The sequence below is a fragment of the Cucumis sativus genome, chromosome 3 (assembly GCF_000004075.3).
Source record: "Cucumis sativus cultivar 9930 chromosome 3, Cucumber_9930_V3, whole genome shotgun sequence".
Taxonomy (NCBI): Eukaryota; Viridiplantae; Streptophyta; class Magnoliopsida; order Cucurbitales; family Cucurbitaceae; genus Cucumis; species Cucumis sativus.
The window spans coordinates 34,249,909-34,275,910 of record NC_026657.2 but is presented as its reverse complement, the minus strand read 5'-3'; the positions used below and the strand labels follow the sequence as shown (position 1 = coordinate 34,275,910).

Sequence of the window (26,002 nt, the reverse complement as noted above, 5' to 3'; positions counted from 1 at the left end):
ATAGCTTTAATCTTTCAAATTAAAACAAAAACAAAAATACCACTCATTTCCGACTAATTTTTTCTTCTTTTTCTTTCTCACTATCTACTTAAGTTACAATATATAAACTACCACAAAAAGATTAAAAAATAACATAAACAAAAATAAATAATGTAACTTACACAAATGTTATTTGTTAGCAGTTAAGTGTTTAACAGTTAAATATATTTTTTATTTGACTATTTATCGTCGTTCTATACTTGAGGGAAGTTTTTATTTTAACTCTTTCTTTAAAAAAAAGTTGCTTTTGCTTTTGAAATTTTATGAGATATTTTTTTGTTTTAGATTGAAGTGTTGGCTTTTAAAATTCATTCGATTAAAAAAAATAAGAGAGAATATGTACATATTTGTTTTTAAATTAATTTCTTTTAAGGAAAAATTATTTATCAAACACTATCATACTTTTACTCTAAATTATCTTCAAATACTTGTTTCAAAACACTCTTGTCAGCAATTTTAATTAAAAGTATGAATTATACTTTTAATTAAAAATGTAGAAAGAAAAATTAGAAAAGAGAATGGTGAAAAATGATAAAATAAATAAACTATTTATACTTTATCATTAAATTGAGTTTTTGTTTTTAGTGATTTTTTATCGTAAATATAATAGTTTGTATTTTTATTATTTTTTAAAAAATTCAAATAAAAATAAAAAAATACATTTTCAACAAAGTACTGCGAAACCTAAGAAAGTTGTAATAGAAATGTTGATCTTATAAGCCATTAATTAAGATCCTAAGAAAAGCAAAAATCACACTCATCCATATTTTTTTATAAATATTCATATAACTTAAAATCCTCCTCATTTATTACACAAATTCGAAGTAATTAATCAGCAGAAAGTTTTTTAATTGATTAGTAAAATAATAATAAAAAATAAGAAACAAAATGATTGTTTTTTTAATATATTTGAGAGATTAAAAATAAATATTTTAAAACTTCGAAGATAAATATAAAACAAATGTTAAATTTTATATACCAAATGTAGGATTAACGTCAACAAATTTGTCTACCTCTTTCATGAATCTTCAATATCCTTTATAAATACTCGTAGAACATAAAAAGTATTCCGAATGAATTTCACTACGAAGAGATTCACATAATGAAAATTATGCTGATATGAATATTAATATAAAATTTTTGTTTGGAATTAGAATTGAAAGAGAAAGAAATTGCTTAGAAAATGGATGAAAGATAGTGTTTGTGTGATGATGGAAGAAGCAATGAGGAAAGTGCATGAATCCTTGAAAGTGGTGAAGCTGATAGATCCAAAATCCACAGTTTCTTTTCTTTTTCTTTTTTTCTTTTGAGAGAGATGGTTTGAATATTATTTTTCTGATGGCTTTTCAAGAGCAGATCCAAATTGACATTAACAAATAATATTCCAAATATATTATTTAAAGTACCATACTAATTTTTTCCTATTTCTATATTTTCATCCATATATATGTTGATAATGTAGTATAATATATAAATAATAAACAATTTCACATTTTAGATAATAAGTTATTTACTATTTTTTTAAAAAAAATTGTATGGTTTTGATATGTATTCATGAGATTCCATCTTATCGATATTTTTATCAATAAAAAAGGAACATGAAATTAAGAAAATGGAGAAAATTATTTTTTTATTCTCCCGATTTTGATAAATATTTTTTTAGTCTCAGGTTTATTATAACAAGTTCATTTAGTCATGAATTTTCAAAATATATATTTTTAATCTCTTAATTAAAAATATGTTTAAAAGACCTCTTAAATAAATTTATATTTATATTTTAAATAATTATATGACATTTGAAATTTAAAAAATAACTCTTAAAAATCAAATTCTCTTTAAAACTATTTTTATTTTAAATATTATATAATTATTTTTTAAAAAATCAAACATAAAATTGTTTTAAGATCTTTTAAACTTATTTTTTAAAACTCAGAAACAAACAAGGTATCTTTTAAAAATTGGACAATCAAATTGGTCATGAGAACTAAAAATAAAACTCAAGAATACACGTCCAAACTTTGAGAATTAATAACTAATTTATTGAATGCAAGGTTAACGTGTTATATGCAAATAATGATAATAATAAAACAGAAATAATTAGAAAAAGACAATAGATATTATTTTGGTTGATTATATATAATAAGAAAAATCCCATACTTTTTTTTCTGTACAAAATTTATTCTCATTTGAAATAATCACAACTTTTGAAGCTGTGAATGAATTTACTTTCAATGCTGACAAAAAACTCATTATTATTTTTTTTAAATAATACAATGAGTCTATATTCACTTTAAGGACAAATTATATAATGGTTTAAATAATAGTTGAGTGAGGTACTTTCTATTAGGGAAGTTATATCGAATAAATTAAACATAATGTGTTGATAATAAGTATTTTTAATGCTGCTGATGGAGGTTGAGCTCAAGAGATTGTTATTATATTCATTGATAAGTTATTTTATTTATTCTATATAGCTTAGAGATAAGATTTGATCTATAAAAGAGTACTTCACTAACTGATCAAATGAGTTTCTATATATTATATATGCAAACCCATCAAAAAAAATTTTTGTTTATTTTAAGAAAATGTGATAATATAATAATCATACAATAATTAAGTTTCTCTCTCTCTGTTTTCTTTAAATTGTGAATAATTTGAAAGAAAGAAAATATTAATAATTGTTTTCTTCTTCCAAGTTGAATATTTGAAAGGAAAAAAAAAATTCAAGGTAGCATGCCCACCACGTTTTAATATTTCAAAATCCCAAATAATATGATTACATTACAAAAAAAGTTGGTCAACATTTGACAATTAGATTTATCCCTTCATCTCTATATATTGAGATATAGAGATTGCAAATTTCATTATTCTCATCTAACAATTGAAGAGAGAAAGAGTTGAGAGAGAGATCAGAGGGGAAAAGATGTTGTCTCAGTTATTGAAACCCATTAAAATTGTTCTTAGAGGAGAGCTTCAAAAGTTTGTTCATAAGGATTTTCATGAAGTCGTTCAAAGGATGACTGTTATCGATACCTTTCTGTTTTTGGTAATGATATTTTTTCGTTTTTCTATTACGTATTTCAAATTTTGCTTTTCTTTCAGCAATTATTTCTTTGTTTTCTAAATAGTTTTTGAGACACAATTGTTGTTTGTCTCAATAATATTTGGCCACCTCTTTGCTTTTCTTAATTTCATACTCTATGTTTATATGATTTATTTTGTATCTAAGAAAAACGTAATAATTTTTTGTTTTGTTTTTGCTTCTTATGCTAGCTAGTTTAATTGAAGACAAGAAAGAAAAAAAGAGTTCTTAGACATTCTTTAAATTTATAATGAATAAATGGATAATCGTTAAACACATTTCATCCCAACATAAGAACAAGAAATGAAAAACAAAAACATGAAACCGTGCTAATATTTGAATCACATTTTTTGGATTTGTAGATCGTACATTTTGTTGATAAATTGGGAATTTGGCATAAACTTCCTGTGATTTTGGGGTTACTCTACCTAGCAGTTCGTCGACATCTTCATCAAGAATATAACTTGTTCAATGTCGGGCGAACTCCAGTTGGAGTTCGGTTCAATCCAGTGGATTTTCCGTATCGAACTGCAGATGGAAAATACAACGATCCCTTTAATGAAGGAGCTGGTGCCCAAGGTTCCTTCTTTGGCCGAAACATCCATCCTGTTGACCAATCCAAAACGGTATCATATAATATCATATATACAACGCTATACCTTTTGTTCATTTAGTCGATACTTTTCTTTAAAAAAATATATTATTAAATCGAAGCTCAAAGAGTAATATGTTTGACAATGTTTTTATAGCTATTGAAACCTGATCCAATGGTGGTTGCGACGAAGCTTTTGGCAAGAAGAAAACTTATCGACACTGGAAAGCAATTCAACATGATTGCTGCTTCTTGGATTCAATTTATGATTCATGATTGGATTGATCATTTGGAAGATACCAAACAGGTCTAATATTATAACTATCTTATTTATTTAATAACCAAAATCGGTGCAAAGTAGGTTGAATGAATAGAGTTTGATGCATGTAGAAAAAATCTAAAGAAAAGTTTGAACACTAAAAAACAAAAACAAGATATATATTATTATTCTTTGAACTTTTAAACCTATAAAATGTTTTGGTTGCATCACGTGTGTACTATATTTTAAATTTTATGCCTAGGACATTTTGTTTGGAATCTTGTGTATGTATTTCTACTTTCTTAAACCTACATGGAATCAAAAGTGCTACATTCAAAATATAAATTAACTTCAATTTTTAAAGTTTTTTACTATAGATTTTGTACTAAAGGTATAAGGAAAAAAAAAGTGTAGAAATTGAAATGAAATAGGTTAAAAAAAGAAGTTAAATAAACATAAAGTATAATAGAAGCTAACGATGATTTGAATAAATTAAACATAACTATACTTATATATTTATTGTTAAATAGGTTGAGTTGGTGGCTCCACGTGAAGTTGCGAGTGAATGTCCATTGAAATCCTTCAAATTCTTCAAGACAAAACAAGTTTCAACTGGCTTTTTTGATAACAAAACTGGATCTATTAACGTTCGAACACCTTGGTGGTAAGAATTTTTTTCAACTTCCTCTTTATATAAATATTTTAAGTATCTATCAAATTTCTTAAACTTTCAATTTTGTTAATTTTAATAATTTTAATTTTTTAGTTTAATAAATAGTTGATAAATTTGTAATTTTTAAAAATTACACGATTTGTGATTAGATATAAAGTTAAATTTTGTGCAATAAATTTTAAACTTCCAAAGACATATATAGTAAATAAAAGAAAAACTTAAGAATTGAATTTGTAATTTCAAAACGTGCATATATCAAATAAAGTCTTATATTAAAATTTAGATCTGGTTAAGTAAAATTTTGTTTTTAAAATCTATGTGTGTTTTCTTTCCTTTTACATTCTTTAAAGAAACATTTAAAATCTGGATCAAAGTTTAAAATTTTACTTCTTTTAGTTACCAAAATTTTGATTTGATTTTTATAACGCATTAATGAAAAGTTGAATAAAAAAAATAAAGAAGTTTATTATTAAAAGAAGAATCTATAAATTTAATTTTCAAAAACCCAAAAAACCAGTTATTGGATTGGATTTGTTAACTCAATCCTAATAAGCAAAGAAAAAAAAAATACATCTTTCTGCCTACTCTTCTGATCTTCATTGATCTATGAGCTTTGTTTAGGGATGGAAGTGTTTTGTACGGAAGCAATGCAGAAAAGTTGGGGAAGGTGAGAACTTATAAAGATGGTAAGCTCAAGATTGCTGACGATGACCTTCTTCTTCACGACAACGACGGTGTTGCCATCTCCGGTGATGTTCGAAATAGTTGGGCTGGTGTCTCTACTTTGCAAGCTCTCTTCATTAGGGAACATAATGCAGTTTGTGACGCCCTAAAGGTTCGTATAATTTTTTCCCTTTTGTCTAGTGCATATTCCGCATGGATCGTTAATATATTGAGAATTTCACGTTTAAAAAATTAAAAGATATGACCCTCTTCTTATAAGATAAATAGAAATTCACTCTTAGTTATTTAAGATTATTGATGTGTATTAATTAATTTAAAATAACGGTGAAGTGAAAGTTTAAATTATTTAATTTTAATAATGATGAAAGAAACTTAATTATCAAAGAGATTTTTTCAAAAGAAAAAAGAAACAATTATTTACACTTGATTAAAAGATAAAAAATTATTTTTCTAGTAGATATTTTGTCTATTATGCTATTTTTTATTTTCCATTTTTTAAAATTAATTAATAGCTATCACCACTAAGCTAATTACCTCAATTGTAGCACTTATGAACATGAGATTCTAGATTTAAATCTTCATCCGGCATACCAATTAAAAAAAGAAAAAAAAATTATTTTAAAAGTATAAACTATATATATATGAGGATCAAAGTTAGAGGTAAATTTGTAAAAATAGATTATTAAAAAAACTAGATCTTAAGGACAATAATGCATCTTCCCTTTTTTAACATGTTTCTTAACTTTTAAGAAAAATACAAAGAAGAAAAAGAAAATATTCTTTTGTTTGGTAATTGATGTTCTTCTTTCTTATTATATTCTTTATTTATTTCTTTTATTTAAAAATGTTACTTGTGTGTTTTGAAATATATTTTTTTGGTTAAATTAACAAGCTCAAAGCTTTGGAAATGAACTTTAAAAAATAAATAATAATATAATAATAATAATGTTTTATCTTCTATAATGTATTTTATTTTAGTCTCTATATTTATTATATATAAAAAAAGTACTATATATGAATATATTTTATATTTTTATGTAAAAAGATTGATAGAGATTAGTTATATTTACTTTAAAATAGATTTTTTTTTAGGTAAGACATCTAATTTGTAAAAGTATAAATGTGAAGTAAAGTTATAAATATATATGTGCATACATGTACTAAAATAAAATAAATGTTAAAATTGGATGCAGAAGGAAGATGAAGATTTAGAGGATGAAGATTTGTATAGATATGCAAGACTTGTGACTTCTGCTGTAATTGCTAAAGTTCATACTATTGATTGGACTGTTGAGCTTCTCAAGATGGACACTTTACTTGCTGGGATGAGAGGCAATTGGTATATTTTTAACCTTTTTTTCTCTTACTCTTTCAATAATTTAAATAAAGATATGTTTTACATTGTATTTGAATATTCTACCGTTTGGACAATTTGCAAAAATCATAGTTATAACTTAAAGTGGTTTCTTTAATTTTACAAGGTATGGATTATTGGGAAAGAAATTCAAAGACACGTTTGGACACGTTGGAGGAGCCATTTTGGGAGGTTTAGTGGGTTTAAAAAAACCGGATAATCACGGTGTACCTTATTCCTTAACAGAAGAATTTGCCAGTGTTTATCGCATGCACTCTCTCCTACCTGATGATTTCCACCTTAGAGATATCTCCGTTGATCCCGATCACAACAAATCTCCTCCATTGGTTGAGAAGTATTTCCTCTTTTCTCTCTCTCTTCGTAATAGTTTTGTCACTTTTATATAATAACATCATCAATTTTATATAATAACATCATCAATGATTGAGTAATTATTTGCTTGTTTAAACTAATTTAGTGGATATTCTTGTTTTAATTTCCTTCTCCTTTTGAATAGAGTGCCAATGGCGAATATGATAGGGCACAAAGGAGAAGAGACCTCAAAGAAGATGGGCTTCACTGCCTTATTAGTTTCAATGGGCCACCAATCAAGTGGAGCTCTTGAGCTGTGGAATTATCCACAGTGGCTTAGAGATCTCATTCCCCATGACATGGACGGCAAGGATAGGGCAGATCACATTGACCTTGCAGCTCTTGAAGGTGTTGCCCCAATCACAGCCCTTCATTTCTCTTCTCTCATCCAATCTCAACCCTTTGTTTCTTTAATTACAATTACATTATGTTGAGCAATACTTTTCTTTTTTCCATTTTGCAGTTTATAGAGACAGAGAAAGGAGAGTTGCTAGGTACAATGACTTCCGTAGGGGATTGTTTCTCATTCCAATCTCAAAATGGGAAGATCTAACGGACGATGAAGGGGCAATTGAAGTGCTTCGTGAAGTGTATGGTGATGATGTGGAGGAGCTTGATATTTTGGTAGGATTGATGGCAGAAAAGAAAATCAAAGGCTTTGCTATTAGTGAGACTGCTTTTGTCATTTTCTTGATCATGGCTTCAAGGTAAAGTTAAAAGAAAACAATTTAAGTAAAAAAATCATATGAAAAAGTCTGTGATCATTTTTACAAATTTAATTTTTATTAAAAAAGGAAATCTTGATAATGCAGGAGGTTAGAGGCAGATAGGTTCTTCACAAGTCATTTCAATGAAGAAACATACACAAAGAAGGGATTGGAATGGGTAAACACAACAGAGAGTTTGAAAGATGTTATAGAAAGGCATTACCCAGAGATTTCAAACAAATGGATGAATTCATCAAGTGCTTTCTCTGTTTGGGATTCTCCTCCTAACAAGCCTAACCCCATTCCTATTTACTTTCGTCTTCCTCATTGACCTCTTTTTTTTCTTCTCTTTTCACTCGTATTCATAGCCATTTTATGTTGTCTCTTATTTTTCTTTAGTTCATCTTTAAATGTTTAAATTTGAATTTTCAGTTTCATAGTTTCCAAATAAATAAAACTCTCGTTCTTGTTTTTCATTATGCGCACATCATGTTTTATGTATATGAAAATACAACTTAATTATTAACTTATTTGTGAATTAAACATATGACATATCATTGCAATAATTTACTCCTGAAAGTTCATTAAAAAAATGTGTAATAGCTCAGTTGCATTTCTTAATACCTAACCTCTTCATCTAGGATGATTCTTAGAGAAATGCTAAAGTTGCTTTAATGTTGAGTAGATATATCTAACCTCAAGTTCTTTGAGGTCAAGGACATATAGCCATTAGAATAAAAGTTAATATAGATTTATAAACTTATTAGACATACATTTAAAATGTTTAAATATATATCAATTTTTTTTTTACAACAATGATTGAAATAAGTGATAAAACCTACAATTTAAAGAGAACCAGTGGATGTTAATTGTCGATAAGTGCTAAACTCACTTTTGGTGTTATTCAAACTTTTTAATATTAAATCATGGTCTTTAGTTTTTTAAACCTAAATTTTTTAAATTAAACACATGTTATCCATTTGAAAATATATAGTTACAATAATATGTACTCAATTTATGAACCGTCTATATTATATTGAACCAAATTTTCAATACATTGGTGATGTAACTCATCCATTAAATATAGGTCTATAGATATAGACATCAATTACAATTTTATATGCATTGTTATTTAAAATCACAAAAGATGAAGGTATGACATGGATAGAAAGCTTTCACTCATATTTTGTGTGTTGTTTTAATTCGTCCAATATGAAGCAGAAGAGGATTCCAAAAATGAGTTTAATTGTTCATGAATGTTTATTTCTTTTGTTACAGCTTGATTAAAGAAATCAAAAGTTGATAAATCAATTTCTATAAGTATTAATTGAACTAAAATACCCTACAAAACTCGAACCATAGGTCGTATCATTTTTGCACATACAACCTAATTTGTAAATACTTAGATGTGTTTAAATTAATTTGGAGTTATATCAATTTAAACTTTAAACTAATTATTTATATCAATTCTAACATTGAACTTTGAATGTTCTATCAATATAAGTCATAAATTAATAGCATTGTATATCAATTTAAACATTAAATTTTTATAAATACATTAACTTAAGTCATGAACTAATTTCATACCTTCTTCCAAATTTGATAAGTGCATTAACATAACATTTATATAAATTCAAGCTAAGGTTTATTGATACAAGCTCGTTTTATTATTTTAAAAGAAATTAAAGTTCATAACAAAAAAAAGGTTGTTGATATTAAAGAAAGATGCAATGGAACAAAATATATAAGAACAAAAGATATATTTGTTAAAATATTATAGATATATATACCATATTCTATGTGTTCCCATTTTCGTTGACTTCATTTTAATGTTAAGTTTAGATGAGTATTAGTGTGTGAAGTCTTCTTTTCCCTTTGTTGATCAATTATTTGTATTTATATATATACCTCATAGATAAGATTGATCCTTTTCAAACATTACATATAATCAAACAAGTTTAATAAAATATCTAGACTTCACTAACCTAAATTAGTTTCTATACCTAATATAATGTAAATGCCAATTTCTTTTTTATAATTATTTCTTTAAGAAATGATGATATATACAAAAACAAGTTGTGAATAATCTGAGAAGGTGATGATGATAATATAAATTTCCTAATTTGTTTTCTTCTTCCAAGTTGATTTGTTTAAAAAATAATTGAAGGTAGCATATCTACCCCTTTTAATTTAATTATTCAAAATACAAAAATAATATTGTTTTAATTTGAATTTAAATAATTGGTCAATTTTTGAAATCTTTCTTTAATCTTTCTTTTATCTCTCTATATATATTGGTATGGAGAGAGATGGGGATTCCAAGTTCTCTTTTAACAATTGAAGAGAAATAGAGAGAGAAAAAAAAATGGGTGTTTTTAAAGGACTTGTTTTAAAGTTGATCCACAGAGATTTTCATGAAGTGGTTCGAAGGATGTCGATGATCGATACCTTTCTGTTTCTGGTAACCATTTTCACCTATGATTGTTTTGTTGTAAAAATTTTCTTTGTTTTAAAACAACAAATTTATTTGTCAAACAATAACACGACTCACTCACCCTATTTGTTTTGTTTTAATAAATATTGTTATGTTTCTTGTTTTAGTCCTTCAAAGAAAATATAATATTTTCTTTATATTTTGGAAAATTTTCAAAGTATTATGAAATAGGAAGAAAAAATATTCAAAATGTGTATACAAAATAAATAAATATTTTTTAGTTTATCACAAGAATAAAAGCACATGTTTATGTGGAAACTTAGAGACAAAAAAAATTTCTCAACCTGTGCTAACAAATTCACATTTTCTTAAATTTGCAGATTGTACATTCTGTTGATAAATTGGGAATATGGCATAAACTTCCTGTGATTTTAGGGCTACTTTATCTAGCAACTCGTCGACATCTTCATCAAGAATATAGCCTGTTCAATGTAGGGAAAGCCCCACCTGGTGGAGTACGGTTCAATCCGAAGGATTTTCCATACCGAACTGCAGATGGAAAGTACAATGATCCCTTCGATGAAGATGCTGGAGCACAAGACACCTTTTTTGGTCGAAATATCCATCCCGTTGATCAATCCAAAACGGTATTAGATCATATATATATATATGTTTTTTTTTTCATTGGTCGTCACCTTTTATAAAGTAAGTGTGTATTAAGTTGAAACTAATTAAAAGAATGCGTTTGATTACAATTTTGTAGTTGTTGAAACCTGATCCTATGGTAGTTGCTACAAAACTTTTGGCAAGAAGAAAGCTTATTGACACTGGAAAGCAATTTAACGTGATTGCTGCTTCTTGGATTCAATTCATGATTCATGATTGGATGGATCATTTGGAGGATACCAAACAGGTCTATTATTTTTTACCCATCTTATTTATTTAATAATCTAAATACAAAGTTCAACGATAATTGGAGTTTGAAATGTTAAAAAAATATAAGAAAAATTTGATGACGTAGAAGAAGATAAATATATTATTTTGAACTATCTAAACCTGTTTTATTTTGACACATTTACATACATGTATAGTTTTATTATGTATACAAATCTAGGTTATTAGTTCTAAATTTGCAAAAAAAAAAAAAAAAAATTAAAGAAGTAATATCGGCTTTGAAAGCTTGTGCAGCATATAAAGTTAAAAGAGGTCAAACTTAACGTTTGGAAGTGAAATTTTCATTATATCTCGATAATAAATTACATAATCATATAAACACACCGTATATGAATTTAAGCTAACTAGCATGAGCATATAACTTGACTAGTTAAAGATATGTATACTCACACCTTGATCGTAATGGTGTTAAATAGTGAAGCATAAGACAATTTAAACATATCTCAACTAGTTAAGTGTGTATATTATCTTTGATCGAAAAGTAAAAAATTTGAAAATTTTCTGCTCTTTGAAGTTATGTTTAACTTTTTTTTATCGTTGAGAGTATAGGAGGTGGAATTGGTGGCTCCACGTGAAGTAGCAAGTGAGTGTCCATTGAAATCGTTCAAATTCTTCCCCACGAAACAAGTTCCCACGGGCCTTTCAGACATCAAAACTGGATCTATTAATATTCGAACACCTTGGTGGTAAGTAATTTTTAAGCCACAAAAGTTAAAATTACATGTTAGTAGTAGTTCTCTAATCTTTTTAATATATATATTAGATCGTTAAGCTTTTGATTTTATGTTTAATACGCTTGGATAAATTTATCATTTTTAGAAATCAAATAGTCTATTAAATATAAATTTAAATCTTTAATCATCATTTTAAACAAAATTAAGGATAAGAATTTTGTAATCATCTAGCTTTCATACAAATTTATTGGCTTTGTTCAGGGATGGAAGTGTTTTGTATGGAAGCAATGCAGAAATGTTGGGGAAGGTAAGAACTTTTGAAGATGGGAAGCTAAAGATCGACGACGACGGTCTTCTTCCTCACTATCGTGACGGTGTTGCCATCTCTGGCGATGTTCGAAATAGTTGGGCTGGTGTCTCTACTTTGCAGGCTTTATTCATTAAAGAACATAATGCCGTTTGTGATGCCTTAAAGGTTTGTATCTCTCATCTAATTTTGTTCAACATATTCTTTTTGGATTAAAGCTGGAGAGTGTTAAGGGTGTATCGATTGTGGTTAGAGGTACATATATTTAAATAAAATACTGTTAGAATTGAATGCAGAAGGAATACACGAATATGGGGGATAATGATTTGTATAGACATGCAAGACTTGTGACTTCTGCTGTGATTGCCAAAATTCATACCATTGATTGGACGGTTGAGCTTCTCAAAACTGACACTTTGCTTGCTGGAATGAGAGGCAATTGGTATATTACTATTTTCCGTTTGTTCTTTCAAAAGTTTCAACATGAATTAAGCTCCAATCCCCACTGTGAACAGTGAAAAGTATCATTACCATTCTTAAAATAATCAACGCTACTTTAAACTTACAAGTAACAATGACTCATTGGTTCAAGGTACGGATTATTGGGAAAGAAATTTAAAGACAAATTCGGACATGTTGGAGGAGAAATTTTGGGAGGTTTAGTGGGTTTAAAAAAACCAAATAATCACGGTGTCCCATATTCCTTGACTGAAGAATTCACTAGTGTGTATCGTATGCATCCACTTCTACCTGATGATTTCTACCTCAGAAATGTGTATGCGGATCCCGATCACAACAAATCTCCACCCTTGTCTAAAAAGTACCTCATCTCAGCTCCCTCTCGCTCTGTATGTATAATCAATCATCAGAAATTATTCTGCACATTTCATCTAATTTAATGGATATTGATCTTTTATGCTTTCAATAGAGTGCCAATGAGTGATATGATAGGGCACAAAGGAGAAGAGTCCACAAAGAAGATGGGCTTCACTGCGCTATTAGTTTCAATGGGACACCAAGCAAGTGGAGCTCTTGAGCTGTTCAATTATCCACTGTGGTTCAGGGATCTCATACCCCATGACATGGACGGCGAGGATAGGCCCGATCACGTTGACCTTGCTGCTCTTGAAGGTGTTCACCCAATCTCCGCCCTTCATTTTCTTTTCTCCTTCTGATCTAATTAATTTGAACCCTTTGTTTCACAGTTGCTATCATGTTAAATAATACTTTTTTTTTTTTCCTTTTTGCAGTTTATAGGGATAGAGAGAGGAAAGTTGCTCGGTACAATGACTTTCGTAGGGGATTATTTCTTATTCCAATCTCCAAATGGGAAGATCTTACGGACGATAAAGAGGCTATTGAAGTGCTTCGTGAAGTGTACGATGATAACGTGGAGGAGCTTGATATTCTTGTGGGGTTGATGGCTGAGAAGAAAATCAAAGGCTTTGCTATCAGTGAGACTGCTTTTGTCATTTTCTTGGTCATGGCTTCAAGGTGAAGTAAATCAAACTTTCTATCTCTATTTGTTTATTTTTTAAAAATTAAGTATGTATAAGTACTATTTTTATTATACTATAACCATTTTGGTACTCGACTAATTCAAAGGAATAAAAACCTTAATAATGCAGGAGGCTGGAAGCAGACAGCTTCTTCACATGCTATTTCAACGAAGGAGCGTACACAAAGAAGGGGTTGGAATGGGTAAATACAACAGAGAGTTTAAAAGACGTTATAGAAAGACATGAGCCTGAGATTTCAAAAAAATGGATGAACTCATCAAGTGCTTTCTCTGTTTGGGATTCTCCTCCTAACAAGCCCAACTATGTTCCTATTTACCTTCGTATTCCTCATTAATTGGGGTCTTTTCTTTTGTTTTTTTCACCCTTATTATTCATGGTTGCATTGCTGTCATGTTGTTTTTCCATTTGTTTGCTTTCATGGTTTAATGTGAAATTTAGATTTTGATTCTCATATTTTCCAAATAAAAGAAATTATATGTGGTGTTGTTCTTGGTTCTCTATATATATATGTACTCCAACCTTAATTTACATAACACTACCATACACAAGTTAACTAACCAATAACTTCTTTAATTAACGATCCAACATCTAACATATTTTACTTTTAAAAATTAAAGATTTAAAACAATCCAACTATTGATTTAAAACTTTTATAGTCAATTTTTTTATATAATTAAATTCCTCACACTTTGTTAATGAGATCATACAACAATAAAATATATACATACATAATAAATAATGAGCAGTCAACAATAATAAATAAATAAATATATATATATATATATATATATTTATACATATATACACACATGTGTGAAGCGTGGATAAGCTACTACAAAAATTTTAATTAATAACAAACACTAACCATCAATAAAAATAATGAGAAATTGTCAAAAAAAAAAATATATATATATAATATTTGATAAATATTTGTAATCAGTTTTAGTTGTTTTTAGTTTTGTTCTATGAAATAGCCTAAATAATTAGCAATTTTTTCTATTTTTGAAAAAACTCCATCAATAACATACTAACTTAAAATGAATATTACTTTTCTATTATACATATATTACGTGCGACGATAGAAAAAAGATGGAACTAAACTATATGAGTTGAAAATATCGCATAGAATATCATTTATTATAAATGAAAAATTACAAAAACTACTACCATGAATTCATAATTATTCATATTACACTCTTAAATTATCGATAATAGGAGTTGAATTCATAAGCTCTTAAAAGTTTTAAAATTGAACTTTTAGAGTTGTCATAAGTGAGGCGTGGAAATCAAGGGGAAAAAAGAATGGATTATAAATATATTTTGAGAACTTTTGAAAGGAATACTCACATGGAGGTGTGAAACCTAGGAGAGGTTAGTGAGTAGTCTTAAATGTTGTGAGACATCATGCTAAGTTATGGGGTTATTTTAAAGTTAACTTATAGATTTATATATATTTGGATCTCTCTAACTTTAAAATATATATTAACATGTGAGTTCTTTTTATTTTGTGTTTAATATAAATTTCTGGCATACTCAACTTTTCTTAAATTAAGTAAGTGAATTAAGTAATCAACGTTCTATTCGATGGTAAACATGAAAGAAAAAAAATTAATACAACGGTAATTGACATGACCTTTTTCTTAGAGTTCGAAAATTTCGATCTCTCACATTGCAATTGTTTTACTAAGAAAACAAAAACTATCATTATACATGACTAAAGTTAAATTTGTGTCTAATGAGACTTTAATTAAGTTTTTAATTTTATGTTCGTGTACTTTGTAGATTTCTTATAAGAAAAAAAAAGTCAAATCAAAGATGTAAATGATGAACAAATTTGTCCTCACATTTCTCGTAATTTCAGGGACCTATTAGAATTAAAATTAATCATTTAAAAACCTATTCAGCATGTGTTATATATATACACATATATATATAGATATAGATATAGGGTTGGGTTTAAAATTAGGAATATAAACATGTGCACACTGAGGTCATTTTAGTGTTCAAACTGTACTTAGTCTTAAATGCTGTGTGGGTTTTTTTATAAAATGAAAAGTTAAGTTATAGATTTATTTCCAGGATCTCTCACTTTTAGACTAATAATGTATTTAACATATGCATGAGCATGACTCTCCCATTTATTTTGTGTTTCATATAAATCCCTCTAACAGAGAACCTTTATATATTAGAGTAGTCAACTTCTTACATAACTTAAATACTAGTTTCATGTAACTCTTTTTCAATACAGTAGACATCTTAAGTTAAGTTTCCTTTAATGATAGATATTTCTTTTTAGAGGTATAAAATATTCTTACTCTATTGTTATTGTTTTAAATATTGAAAAATACATGTCTAACAACACTCTAACCTGATTAAACTTCCAACTTTGTGTTCAGATAAATAAACAATCAAATCACCAAGCTAATGTCTAACCTTCCTCATTATCTTGGATGAGAAAAATATCATCTAGCTAAAACATCTTTTTACATAGAAGAACATAGATAATATTTTTGAGGTTTTTTATCAACTGTCAAACTATATAATTTTGTTTGATGATTTTGGAACACAAACAAAGCTATATTATTGTTTGCTATTAAATATTTGTTTGAATGACATTTTTTAAGCATCTACAATTTACCTTCGTTCACAGTTTTCTACTCATACTACTTTTCATGCAAATCAAAGAACAAACTCTCACACACAAGAGTAATTAATCTCCTTAATTAAGAGTAATTAATCTTCTTAATTAAGAGTAATTAATCTCTTTAATAGTAAAATAATTACTATGTATACATCTCACTAATTACAAGGGTTTAGATCATTAATATCACTAGTAAACTAAAAACAGTGTTGAGAAAAATTTGAAGCTACCAATTAAAATGATATATAAATTTCTAATTGCTTTACTTCTTTCAAGTTGATTAATTAAAAACCAATTCATCAAGGTAGCATGCCTACCATGTTTTAATTTAAAATCCCAACTAATATTATTTTGCATTAATTAAAAAAAAGTTTGACTTTAAATCTCAATCTTCATCTCTATATATATTGGCATAATTAAAGGGTTTAGGATTTCATCTTATAACGAAATAATTCAAGAGAAATAGAGAGAAGTAAAAATGTTGTCTGTGTTGTTGAAACCCATCAAAGCTATTTTACTATTACTCGTTCGATTGTTCGTCCACAGAGATTTTCATGAACTTGCTCGAAGGATGACTGTTTTGGATATCTATCGGTTCTTGGTAAACATTTTCGTTTTCAATTAATTTTTTATAGTGCATTTCATGTTTTATTGTACTTTTTTTAACCACTAAAATCACTTTACTTATTACGTACAGATTATACATTCTATTGATAAAATGGGAATTTGGCCCAAGCTTCCAGTCCTTTTGGGACTATTGTATCTCGCTGCTCGTCGACATCTTCATCAACGATATAGCTTATACAAAGTCGGAAAAAATACTCCAGTCGGAGTTCGAAGCCATCCAGAGGATTGCCCGTACCGAACTCCTGATGGAAGGTACACAGATCCGTTCGATGATGACGCTGGTTCCCAAGGAACCTTTTTTGGTAGAAATGTCCATCCCGTAGACCAATCTGAAAGGGTATCCAATATCATTTACCTCATATGTTTTTGCTTATCATTACTTTTTATTTCAAAAAATTATTAAGTCCTAAGACTTAAAAATGATTTGTTTGATAAAAATTTTGTAGTTGTTGAAACCCGATCCTATGGTTGTTGCTACAAAACTTCTGGCAAGAAAAAAACTTATAGACACTGGAAAGCAGTTCAATGTGATTGCAGCTTCTTGGATTCAATTCATGGTTCATGACTGGATGGATCATTTGGAAGATACTAAACAGGTATGGTTTTATTACTTTTATGTATCTCCTCGTTTATTTAATTATAATATAAATTCAAATTTTAATAGTTGAGTTTAGAGTGTCATTAAAAAAATAATAAAATTTTGAAGACCAAGAAGAAAATAAATATATTATTGTATTTTTAATACGTTTGAAATGTCATGGTTGCATCACATAATTAATTGTATATACAAATTTAGATTATTAGTCCCTTTAGATCCACAATGTTTATATATATAAATATATATAGACATCTTGATAAAAAGTGGTTGTGTATTTATTTCCTCTAGACAGATACAACTTTGACATTTTAATTTAAATTTGAAGACGAAGTAATTTAAGATATAAATTAATTACATATTTTAAAAAAATTATGTCATTTGTTGTGTACCACGCACATACCAAATTGATCATCTTACCAAAACATGCAGCAAAACAAAGCAAATTTAAGCATGTTACTCAACGAGTTAAAAACGCTTAAAAGTTAGAAAGTGTCTCTCGTGATGTTGATTCAAAATAATAACAAAAATTGTATTTATCAAAATTCACCTTTTATAACTAATTAATTTCTTTTTTTCATATATATTTCAAGTAAATAATATGTATTTTTTTCATATGAACCCCAATCTATTTTAATGTTTCATATATTTTCTTAAAATTGTTTGATTCAAACTTCCTGTGTTAAACAAGCAAATATATATACGAGTCAATTTGAACCTAACTACTTGATTGATTAAGCATGTATGTCATTCAAATCTATTTACTCTTTAAAGTTGTGTTGAACTAAAGATGTAGATGGAGTACACATAATTATTATTTATTGTTGAAAGTACAGGTTGAATTGGTGGCTCCATCCGATGTTGCAAAAAGTTGTCCGTTGAAATCATTCAAATTCTTCAAGACAAAAGAGGAATCCACCGACCTTTTTGATATCAGAACTGGATCAATTAACATTAGAACACCTTGGTGGTAAGAATTATTTTTTTACCCACGAAAGTTAACTTACGAGTTTAGCTTTTTCCGTCCTCCTCATATTGTTAAACCTATGGACTTGTTAGGGATGGAAGTGTTTTGTATGGAAGCAATGAACAAATGTTGAATAAGGTAAGAACTTATGAAGATGGGAAGCTAAAGATCGCTGATGATGGCCTTCTTCCTCACGACAAAGATGGCATCGCCATCTCTGGCGACGTTCGAAATAGTTGGGCTGGTGTCTCTACTTTGCAAGCTCTCTTTATTAAGGAACATAATGCCGTTTGTGATGTTCTAAAGGTTTGTATCTTTAACCTTTTACCAAATGCATGTTTCGTGTATTATCATCGTTGATTTTTTAACATATTTTTAAAGAAAAATACAAAAAGATACAATAGGTGGGTTTTTTTTTATAATTACTCCTTTATTTTTCTTATTGTTTATTTATTGTAATTATTAAAATAATTATTATTGTAATTATGGTTTTTTAGAAATTTTATTAGTATGGAAATTTTAAAAAAATTGGATTGAAGATGAAGCTGAAAATTGAGAAAAATTGCAAATTGGGAAGTGATTTCGATGATAAATCGGTAGAAAATCCACAAATTTCTTGAGTTGGGTAATGATAATTTCATCAAACAACGTATCATTTAAATTTTGAGAATAACAATCTTACTTCCCTCATCTCTGTTAGTACCTGACTCTTGACTATATGAATATTTCAACCATATATCATAACGTTATCATCTGTGGATTCCTTCTTATGTATATAGTTTGAAGAAAGAGAGATATATATTTATTAAAATGAAATAATGTTAAAATTATGTGCAGAAAGAATATGGAAATATGGAAGATGAAGAACTGTATAGACGTGCAAGACTTGTTACTTCTGCCGTTATTGCCAAAGTTCATACCATTGATTGGACTGTCGAGCTTCTCAAAACTGACACTTTGCTTGCTGGAATGAGAGGCAATTGGTAATTTACTCTACTGAACTAAAAGAAATATTAATATTAATTTTTAGGCCAATAGCAAAAATCATCTTGGTAATTACAATGTTACTGTTGTTTCTTTAATTTTGAAAAAGGTATGGATTATTGGGGAAGAAATTCAAAGACACATTTGGACACGTTGGAGGATCCATATTGGGAGGCTTAGTCGGTTTGAAAAAACCAAATAATCACGGTGTTACCTATTCCTTGACGGAAGAATTCACCAGCGTGTATCGTATGCATCAACTCCTACCCGATTCTTTCTACTTGAGAGATGTCACAGTTGATCCTGATCAACACAATAAATCTCCACCATTGATTGAATAGTATACCTCCTCTTTCTCTCTCACTCTTTACAGTTAACTGTAATGTGGTTATTTCAACCAAGTTAATGGAGATTGGTTTTGTTGGTATGAATAGCGTGCCAATGGCGAATATGATAGGGCACAAAGGAGAAGAGACCTCAAAGAAGATGGGCTTCACTGCCCTATTAGTTTCAATGGGTCACCAAGCAAGTGGAGCTCTTGAGCTGTTTAACTATCCACTGTGGCTTAGGGATCTCATAGCCCATGACATGGACAACAAGGATAGGCCCGATCACATTGACCTTGCAGCTCTCGAAGGTGTTGACCCAATCACAGCCCTTCCTTTCTCTTCTCATCTAATCTTAACTCTTTGCTTTGTTAAACAATATAATCTTCTTTTTCCATTTTGCAGTTTATAGGGACAGAGAAAGGAGAGTTGCTAGGTACAATGACTTCCGTAGGGGTTTATTTCTCATTCCAATCTCCAAGTGGGAAGATTTAACTGATGATAAAGATACGATTAAAGTGCTTCGTGAAGTGTACGATGATGATGTGGAGCAACTTGATATTCTTGTGGGGTTGATGGCAGAGAAGAAAATCAAAGGTTTTGCTATTAGTGAGACTGCTTTTGTCATTTTCTTGATCATGGCTTCAAGGTAAACTGAACCAAACTTTGATCTTTTTAACATTTTAACTATTTTCTCACATATAGATTATCTAATCTTTTCAAGTGTGCTCTTAAAATCCAAACCAAAACTACAAGTAAATAAGTTATAACCATTTTGGTTTCAGTAGTAGTAATTTTTATTTTGTTTCACTAACTAGAAAAAATAAAAATTCTAATAATGCAGGAGGCTAGAAGCAGATAGCTTCTTCACATGCTATTACAATGAAGAAACATACACAAAGAAGGGATTGGAATGGGTAAAAACAACAGAGAGTTTGAAAGATGTTATAGAAAGGCATCATCCAGAGATTTCAAAGAAATGGATCAACTCATCAAGTGCTTTCTCTGTTTGGGATTCTCCTCCCAACAAGCCTAACCACGTCCCTCTTTACCTTCGTATTCCTAATTGAGTACTCTTTTTCTTTTTCAACCTTATGCATGGGTCGTGTTATTGTCATGTTTTCTTTTCATTTTCTTTCCTGATGTCTTAGGGTGACATTTTAGTTTGGATGATTTTCATATATTCGGAATAAAAAAGCCTATGTTTGTTCACCTCAATACACATCTTAACTCATCATAACTTGTTTGTATATTAGACTAAACTTATTGATAAATTATACACACATTGGAGGCAATAAGTTGCTACAAATTAATAACAAAAACAATCATAAATATATCTAACTTGATTCAACCTCAGTTTTAAGAACATAAATTGGTTTTTTTTCTAAATTTAAATGAAAAGTGCAAAACATATATAAAGTTGAATAAAATCGAATATTATTATCAAACTATTCAACATATAGTCGTGTATTGAAAGTTTGATAAAATTATATAGCTTAACTAGTGTCACTATGAATTGACGTATTTTGTTGGTGATTATATTATATTTGAAAATCAATTAATAATATTTATTATATTTGTATACTTTCTGAGCTACATATTTGCAATCGCATCCCCAAAATTCATATATAACAAAATTGGGAAACAAATTATTAGAATAATTAGACCATGAAATGATTGTGTATTAAAAAAGAATATATCTCAATCCATAGCAGCCTCCTTTGTGATAAGAGCCATCAAAAGATCATTCCAAGCATCAATGGGGCCTGGCAAACACCAATGTACACAGTCATTGTACCCTTTCATCCATTTGTTTCCCCAAAACTCCCCCGGGTGCCCGTCCGCTCTCATCATCATCGCCGTCGTCACGTCGATTACCTCGAATCTCCTCCCTGCCTCCCCAGCTTCTTGTTTTGCCTTTTCAACCTCTTCTATTTGAACCTCCCTCATCTTCCAATCGAAGCTCTCTAAATTCATGTCCTTTGCACTCGAGGGTCGGGTTCTATTACAATACCCACCCGTGTTCCAAACCCCATTCTCAAAATGAGCAGGCGAGAATGTCCTTACAAATGTCACCAACTTACCACAGCTTTTGCAATTGTTGATGTACTTAAGAGCTGCTCGAAAAGCCATTTTCAAGGCGAAGTCGGGATCATAATTTGTGACGTTTGGATCACTGCAATAGATGCAGTTTGCAATTTTGGCATCTTCTTCATGCAAGTACAACACTCGGAAAAACCAATGGCCATTGGAGATGATGGCGTAGTCGATGTCGGGTAGGTGTCGTGTCCAGCCATCGTCGAGCTTGTCGAATTGTAGGTCAAAAACTCCAGTTCCCGTTCCATTGACAAATCTCTCCTCTCCAGCCACAAGGAATTTTGTCCAAAGCACCATAAGAGTTACCTCACTTTTTGGAAAATACCATCTTCTAAACCTATCTTCTGAGTCTTTGTATACATCTTCTGGAGTTTCTACCTTCAAAAGAAACACATCAAACTAGTTAAGTCAGGTGAAAATATTGCACAAAATACTTTTTTAACTTTTTAAAACATTCATCCTAACTCTATAAATTAAACCTATAATTCTCACTTTTTTTTTCTCGTTCGTATCAATATAATCATATTTTATGAGTTCGACATCGACATATACAAATTAAGGTTCACGAAACATAAGAAAATCGACTACAAAACCGGACTAACATGAATATAATATAAATAATAGACCCCTCGTTTGATTTGAAAAATATAATATATTTAATTTTTAATTTATGCAATGTTTTTTAATACCTTTTAGTTGTATAATATTTTCAATAAAATTTAGTACAATTTAAGGTATTGATATTGAAATTTTAATCTTAGTCATTCAATAATAGAAAAGAATTAAAAGTTAGTGGGAGACAAATATGTAGCACAACAATCATGAAAATGCTTTTTGTTTTTCTATTAATTGAATAATTAATTCTTAATCACTTGGGGATTAGACCCAATTATTCTTTCTCACTTTCCTCTCTTTTTGACTACTTCAAATCAAAAGAGTTCCCCTTTTTTTCCTTTTTCTTTTTTTTTTCTTTTGGTGTTTTTACTATTAATTTAATAATTTAAATAAAATTTTTAGAAAACAAAACTTATTAATTTGTAAATAGTTTGAATAGCATTAAAGGCCAAAATACTTGAATGAGAAGTAGGGATGCCTTCTAATAACATGTTTTGCTCTAATTTTATTTTTCCCATAAATAAACCCATTTTACCAATTCTTTTAGAAATTTCTAATAATAAATCATTTGTGAAATTTAACACTGTAATTCCTTTTTATCTTTTTTTGGAAAAAAAATACTTCTAATCTACATATATCTATCTGTCAATAGACTTGTATCAGTATTGAATTGTAAATGAATTAAAGAAGAGTTAGATATAAAACAAAAAAAATCATCATTAGTGCGTAATGCTGTAATAATTAAATGGAATTTTTTCGAACAAAGTAATGAATCATATTAAATTTGAGGAAAAAGAAGAAAAGAATCCAATATATATATATATATATGTTGTCTTGGTTTTTTATAGAAAAAGAATAAAGCCTCTTTTTTATTTTTCTTTTTGGAAGTGAGTAGAAGCATTAAGTTAGAAGGTAATTTAGACAAACAATACTCCATTGTCACTAATCAATTAGTTAACATAAAAAAAAAACTATTATATATATATTTAATATATCAATTGAATTTAATGTTAAGAATTAAAGTGATATTATTGAGTGTGTGTATTATAATATTAAGTTATTAACATTATTGCCTAATTTGCATCTATTAATCCAATCAATTTCTGGTGGGAATTTAAGGTCTAATTATGGAAGGAAAGTGAATTATATATATAAACAAATTAAAGAGTGCCAGCCAAATACTGACCTTAATACCATTTTTGACCTTTTTTTCTTTTTCTTTTTCTTTTTTTCTTGGCATCTCTTAGTCTCCTTCTCATTCTCCTTTTTCTTCACTAAATGGTTCAAATTTTGCAATTAAGAAAAATAAAATAAAATATTTCAACAAAACTCCTAAAAATGTTTATAAATATAATAGAATTGGACAAAAAGAAGAATCCAAAAATACGATAAACAGCAGTTACCCACAACCAACCAAGTTTTGTTTTTCCCCTCAAAAACAAATGAGAAAGGAATTCCGAGGGGAAGAAAAGGTTGAAGAAAGGTAAAATGGAAAAGAACATTTCTCTAAATAAAATCACAGGATCAAGTCTCTCCAGGATTATTCCCTTCTTTATGCTTTTTTATTTAATTGCACCCCGAGAAGACACAAAAAAGTAACACAATTCATACAGATTTCCATTTTATTTCCACAATCAAGTGCATGCAAATCAAGCAAAAAATCAGAATAATCGATACCCGTTTCCGGAAGTTAATAAATAAAAAGAACAGAGAGAGATTGAGAAAGAACAAGAGAAGGAGATGTAACCAACCTGTGATAAGATACATAGAAGAGATTCCATATGATTTCTAGCAACAGAATCACCGATAAATGCGAGTTTCTTCCCACGAAGAAGATGAAGAAATGCCATTGGATCAAACCTCGGAAGCTCACATTCATCTGGCTTCCATCTCCAATTCACAAAACCCGCATCCTTTCTCCCCTGTTTAAAGCAATTTTTCGATTCAGGAATCGTCGGGCAACTCCAATTTGTGTACGTCACTGCCCCTTTTACATCCTTCACCCAATTCCCTTTGAACAAATTGCACCTCTGTTTTTCTGCAAAAAAAACAGAGCAATTTCTCAATTCAAGAATGTAACGTGAGAATCAACGAAAATGGAGAAATGGGTTATGGGAATTGGAGTTTGATTGTTACCTTTTGGAGGGCTGGCGATGGGATCATGGACGACGGATTGAAGGCCGAGAAGCTTTGGACGAAGAACAAGAAATGGGTTTGGAGGGGAAAGAGAAGAGAAGGAGAAGAAAAAGAAGGAAACAATGGCGGTCATTCCTAAGAAAGACCATAACAGAGGAGTAAACCAACCCCATTTCTCTCTCTGTGAAAGGCGATTATGATGGGATTTCTCCCCCAAATGAGAGCTTGAGAATTTCATGGCATGAAGAAAGAAAGAGAGAGAAAGAGAAATTGTCTTTTTGAGGAGGATTTGTTTTGGGATTTTGAGAAATTCCATTAATTTTTCCTTCGATGTGGAAATTACACCAAAATAGTAAAACATCAGCCGTCACAATTACGATCTCAATGCTTTCTAATAACTACGAAATATAAATGGGTTTTTCCCAACAATATTAAATACATAAATGATTTGAACTTCACGAGTAAAAAACAAAAATTCATTATATTTAATTTTGTCTAAATCATCACATCATTTAATATTGGCCAAATTTAATCAATATGCCAAAACCATTTAATTTAGCTACATAACTTAAACTTACGTGACCTCTCGTACCAATAAAAATGCATAATATAGTTTAATTTAACATGCCAAAACGGACATAACTTAACTACCGATATGTATTAGTGACAAGGAGGTTTACAATTCTTAATTGGCATGATAATCTATGATTACTAAAAATGTTTTAACACCCACTAGACTTGACCATAACTCAATTAGTTTATAAATTTTCTTAAATACATGAATGGATTCGATATTATAAAAAAGTTTGAGTTAACATGCCATTGACAACTATAATCTCAATGCTTTCAGATAACTACGAAATATTAGAATTTCAATCATGCAACGTGTGATTCGGACACGTGTTGTGAAATAAAGACCTAAACGAATTCCATGTGATTTGTGGGGCACACACAATAAAATCAGCCTAATTTATCGGCAACATTAGAACTCAAATTCTGAAGCAGAAAAATCTAAAGGTAGAAATGAGAGAATTCTAACAAGTTTTCGCTTTCCTATAGTTGAACCATATGGCCCATTTCACATGTAAAGTCTAAAAGGGCTTATTACAATTCGAGAAGAAACAAGGTTCATCATCCAAATCATCAATCAAAACAAATCTCAAACCTCTTTTACACACATGGGACAAATGGAAATTTGTCATAGAAAGTGGTAGAATCCTAAACCTTGGAATGCCATTGACGGTTAAAATATCAAAGATTTGCAATGTACAAAATTAAGACAGTGAAGAACTTTTGTATTCTCCTAGTAAGGCATTGTTCTTCACGGAAAGATACTAGTTATAGCTGATGAATTCATGACTCC

At 29.1% G+C, this 26,002-nt stretch overlaps 4 protein-coding genes and 1 long non-coding RNA gene across 5 annotated transcripts; 3 read left to right on the top strand and 2 right to left on the bottom strand.

The window, feature by feature from the left end:
• Positions 1 to 2,890: 2,890 nt before the first annotated feature.
• LOC101218397 (alpha-dioxygenase 1) lies at positions 2,891 to 8,247 on the top strand. The gene is made up of 10 exons (XM_004147393.3): positions 2,891 to 3,085; positions 3,484 to 3,747; positions 3,871 to 4,020; positions 4,503 to 4,636; positions 5,267 to 5,480; positions 6,523 to 6,668; positions 6,811 to 7,038; positions 7,201 to 7,403; positions 7,519 to 7,762; positions 7,868 to 8,247. The coding sequence occupies exons 1-10, from the start codon at positions 2,963 to 2,965 to the stop codon at positions 8,091 to 8,093; spliced, it is 1,932 nt and encodes a 643-aa protein (XP_004147441.2). The 5' UTR covers positions 2,891 to 2,962; the 3' UTR covers positions 8,094 to 8,247.
• Positions 3,336 to 4,503, bottom strand: LOC116402960. Its single transcript, XR_004215684.1, has 2 exons — positions 3,881 to 4,503; positions 3,336 to 3,727 (listed from the first exon to the last, which is right to left on the bottom strand). It is a non-coding gene; the product is annotated as an uncharacterized LOC116402960 (long non-coding RNA).
• Positions 8,248 to 10,104: 1,857 nt separating the features above from the next.
• Positions 10,105 to 14,151, top strand: LOC101206631 (alpha-dioxygenase 1). The gene is made up of 10 exons (XM_011654568.2): positions 10,105 to 10,223; positions 10,577 to 10,843; positions 10,960 to 11,109; positions 11,700 to 11,836; positions 12,086 to 12,299; positions 12,428 to 12,573; positions 12,724 to 12,951; positions 13,060 to 13,262; positions 13,382 to 13,625; positions 13,760 to 14,151. Exons 1-10 carry the CDS (start codon positions 10,128 to 10,130, stop codon positions 13,983 to 13,985), a joined length of 1,911 nt encoding a protein of 636 aa, XP_011652870.1. The 5' UTR covers positions 10,105 to 10,127; the 3' UTR covers positions 13,986 to 14,151.
• Positions 14,152 to 16,735: 2,584 nt separating this feature from the next.
• On the top strand, positions 16,736 to 21,009 carry LOC101218631 (alpha-dioxygenase 1). The gene is made up of 10 exons (XM_004147394.3): positions 16,736 to 16,893; positions 16,990 to 17,256; positions 17,366 to 17,515; positions 18,351 to 18,484; positions 18,574 to 18,787; positions 19,319 to 19,464; positions 19,575 to 19,805; positions 19,900 to 20,102; positions 20,197 to 20,440; positions 20,636 to 21,009. Exons 1-10 carry the CDS (start codon positions 16,771 to 16,773, stop codon positions 20,859 to 20,861), a joined length of 1,938 nt encoding a protein of 645 aa, XP_004147442.1. The 5' UTR covers positions 16,736 to 16,770; the 3' UTR covers positions 20,862 to 21,009.
• Positions 21,010 to 21,335: 326 nt separating this feature from the next.
• LOC101218871 (protein ALTERED XYLOGLUCAN 4-like) lies at positions 21,336 to 24,988 on the bottom strand. The gene is made up of 3 exons (XM_004147395.3): positions 24,640 to 24,988; positions 24,255 to 24,541; positions 21,336 to 22,266 (listed from the first exon to the last, which is right to left on the bottom strand). The coding sequence occupies exons 1-3, from the start codon at positions 24,953 to 24,955 to the stop codon at positions 21,493 to 21,495; spliced, it is 1,377 nt and encodes a 458-aa protein (XP_004147443.2). The 5' UTR covers positions 24,956 to 24,988; the 3' UTR covers positions 21,336 to 21,492.
• Positions 24,989 to 26,002: the final 1,014 nt, after the last annotated feature.

Bases quoted from the DNA above. Each gene is read 5' to 3' on its own strand.
- LOC101218397 (XM_004147393.3), top strand. From the start codon at position 2,963: ATGTTGTCTCAGTTATTGAAACCCATTAAAATTGTTCTTAGAGGAGAG. The intron at 3,748-3,870 runs GTATCATATAAT...ATGTTTTTATAG, and splicing joins CTGTTGACCAATCCAAAACG to CTATTGAAACCTGATCCAAT. The intron at 5,481-6,522 runs GTTCGTATAATT...AATTGGATGCAG, and splicing joins CAGTTTGTGACGCCCTAAAG to AAGGAAGATGAAGATTTAGA.
- LOC101206631 (XM_011654568.2), top strand. From the start codon at position 10,128: ATGGGTGTTTTTAAAGGACTTGTTTTAAAGTTGATCCACAGAGATTTT. The intron at 11,110-11,699 runs GTCTATTATTTT...TTGAGAGTATAG, and splicing joins ATTTGGAGGATACCAAACAG to GAGGTGGAATTGGTGGCTCC. The intron at 11,837-12,085 runs GTAAGTAATTTT...GGCTTTGTTCAG, and splicing joins AATATTCGAACACCTTGGTG to GGATGGAAGTGTTTTGTATG.
- LOC101218631 (XM_004147394.3), top strand. From the start codon at position 16,771: ATGTTGTCTGTGTTGTTGAAACCCATCAAAGCTATTTTACTATTACTC. The intron at 17,516-18,350 runs GTATGGTTTTAT...TTGAAAGTACAG, and splicing joins ATTTGGAAGATACTAAACAG to GTTGAATTGGTGGCTCCATC. The intron at 19,465-19,574 runs GTAATTTACTCT...ATTTTGAAAAAG, and splicing joins GCTGGAATGAGAGGCAATTG to GTATGGATTATTGGGGAAGA.
- LOC101218871 (XM_004147395.3), bottom strand. From the start codon at position 24,955: ATGGAATTTCTCAAAATCCCAAAACAAATCCTCCTCAAAAAGACAATT. The intron at 24,542-24,639 runs GTAACAATCAAA...TTTTTTTTGCAG, and splicing joins CATCGCCAGCCCTCCAAAAG to AAAAACAGAGGTGCAATTTG. The intron at 22,267-24,254 runs GTTGGTTACATC...TTTCTTTTGAAG, and splicing joins TTCTATGTATCTTATCACAG to GTAGAAACTCCAGAAGATGT.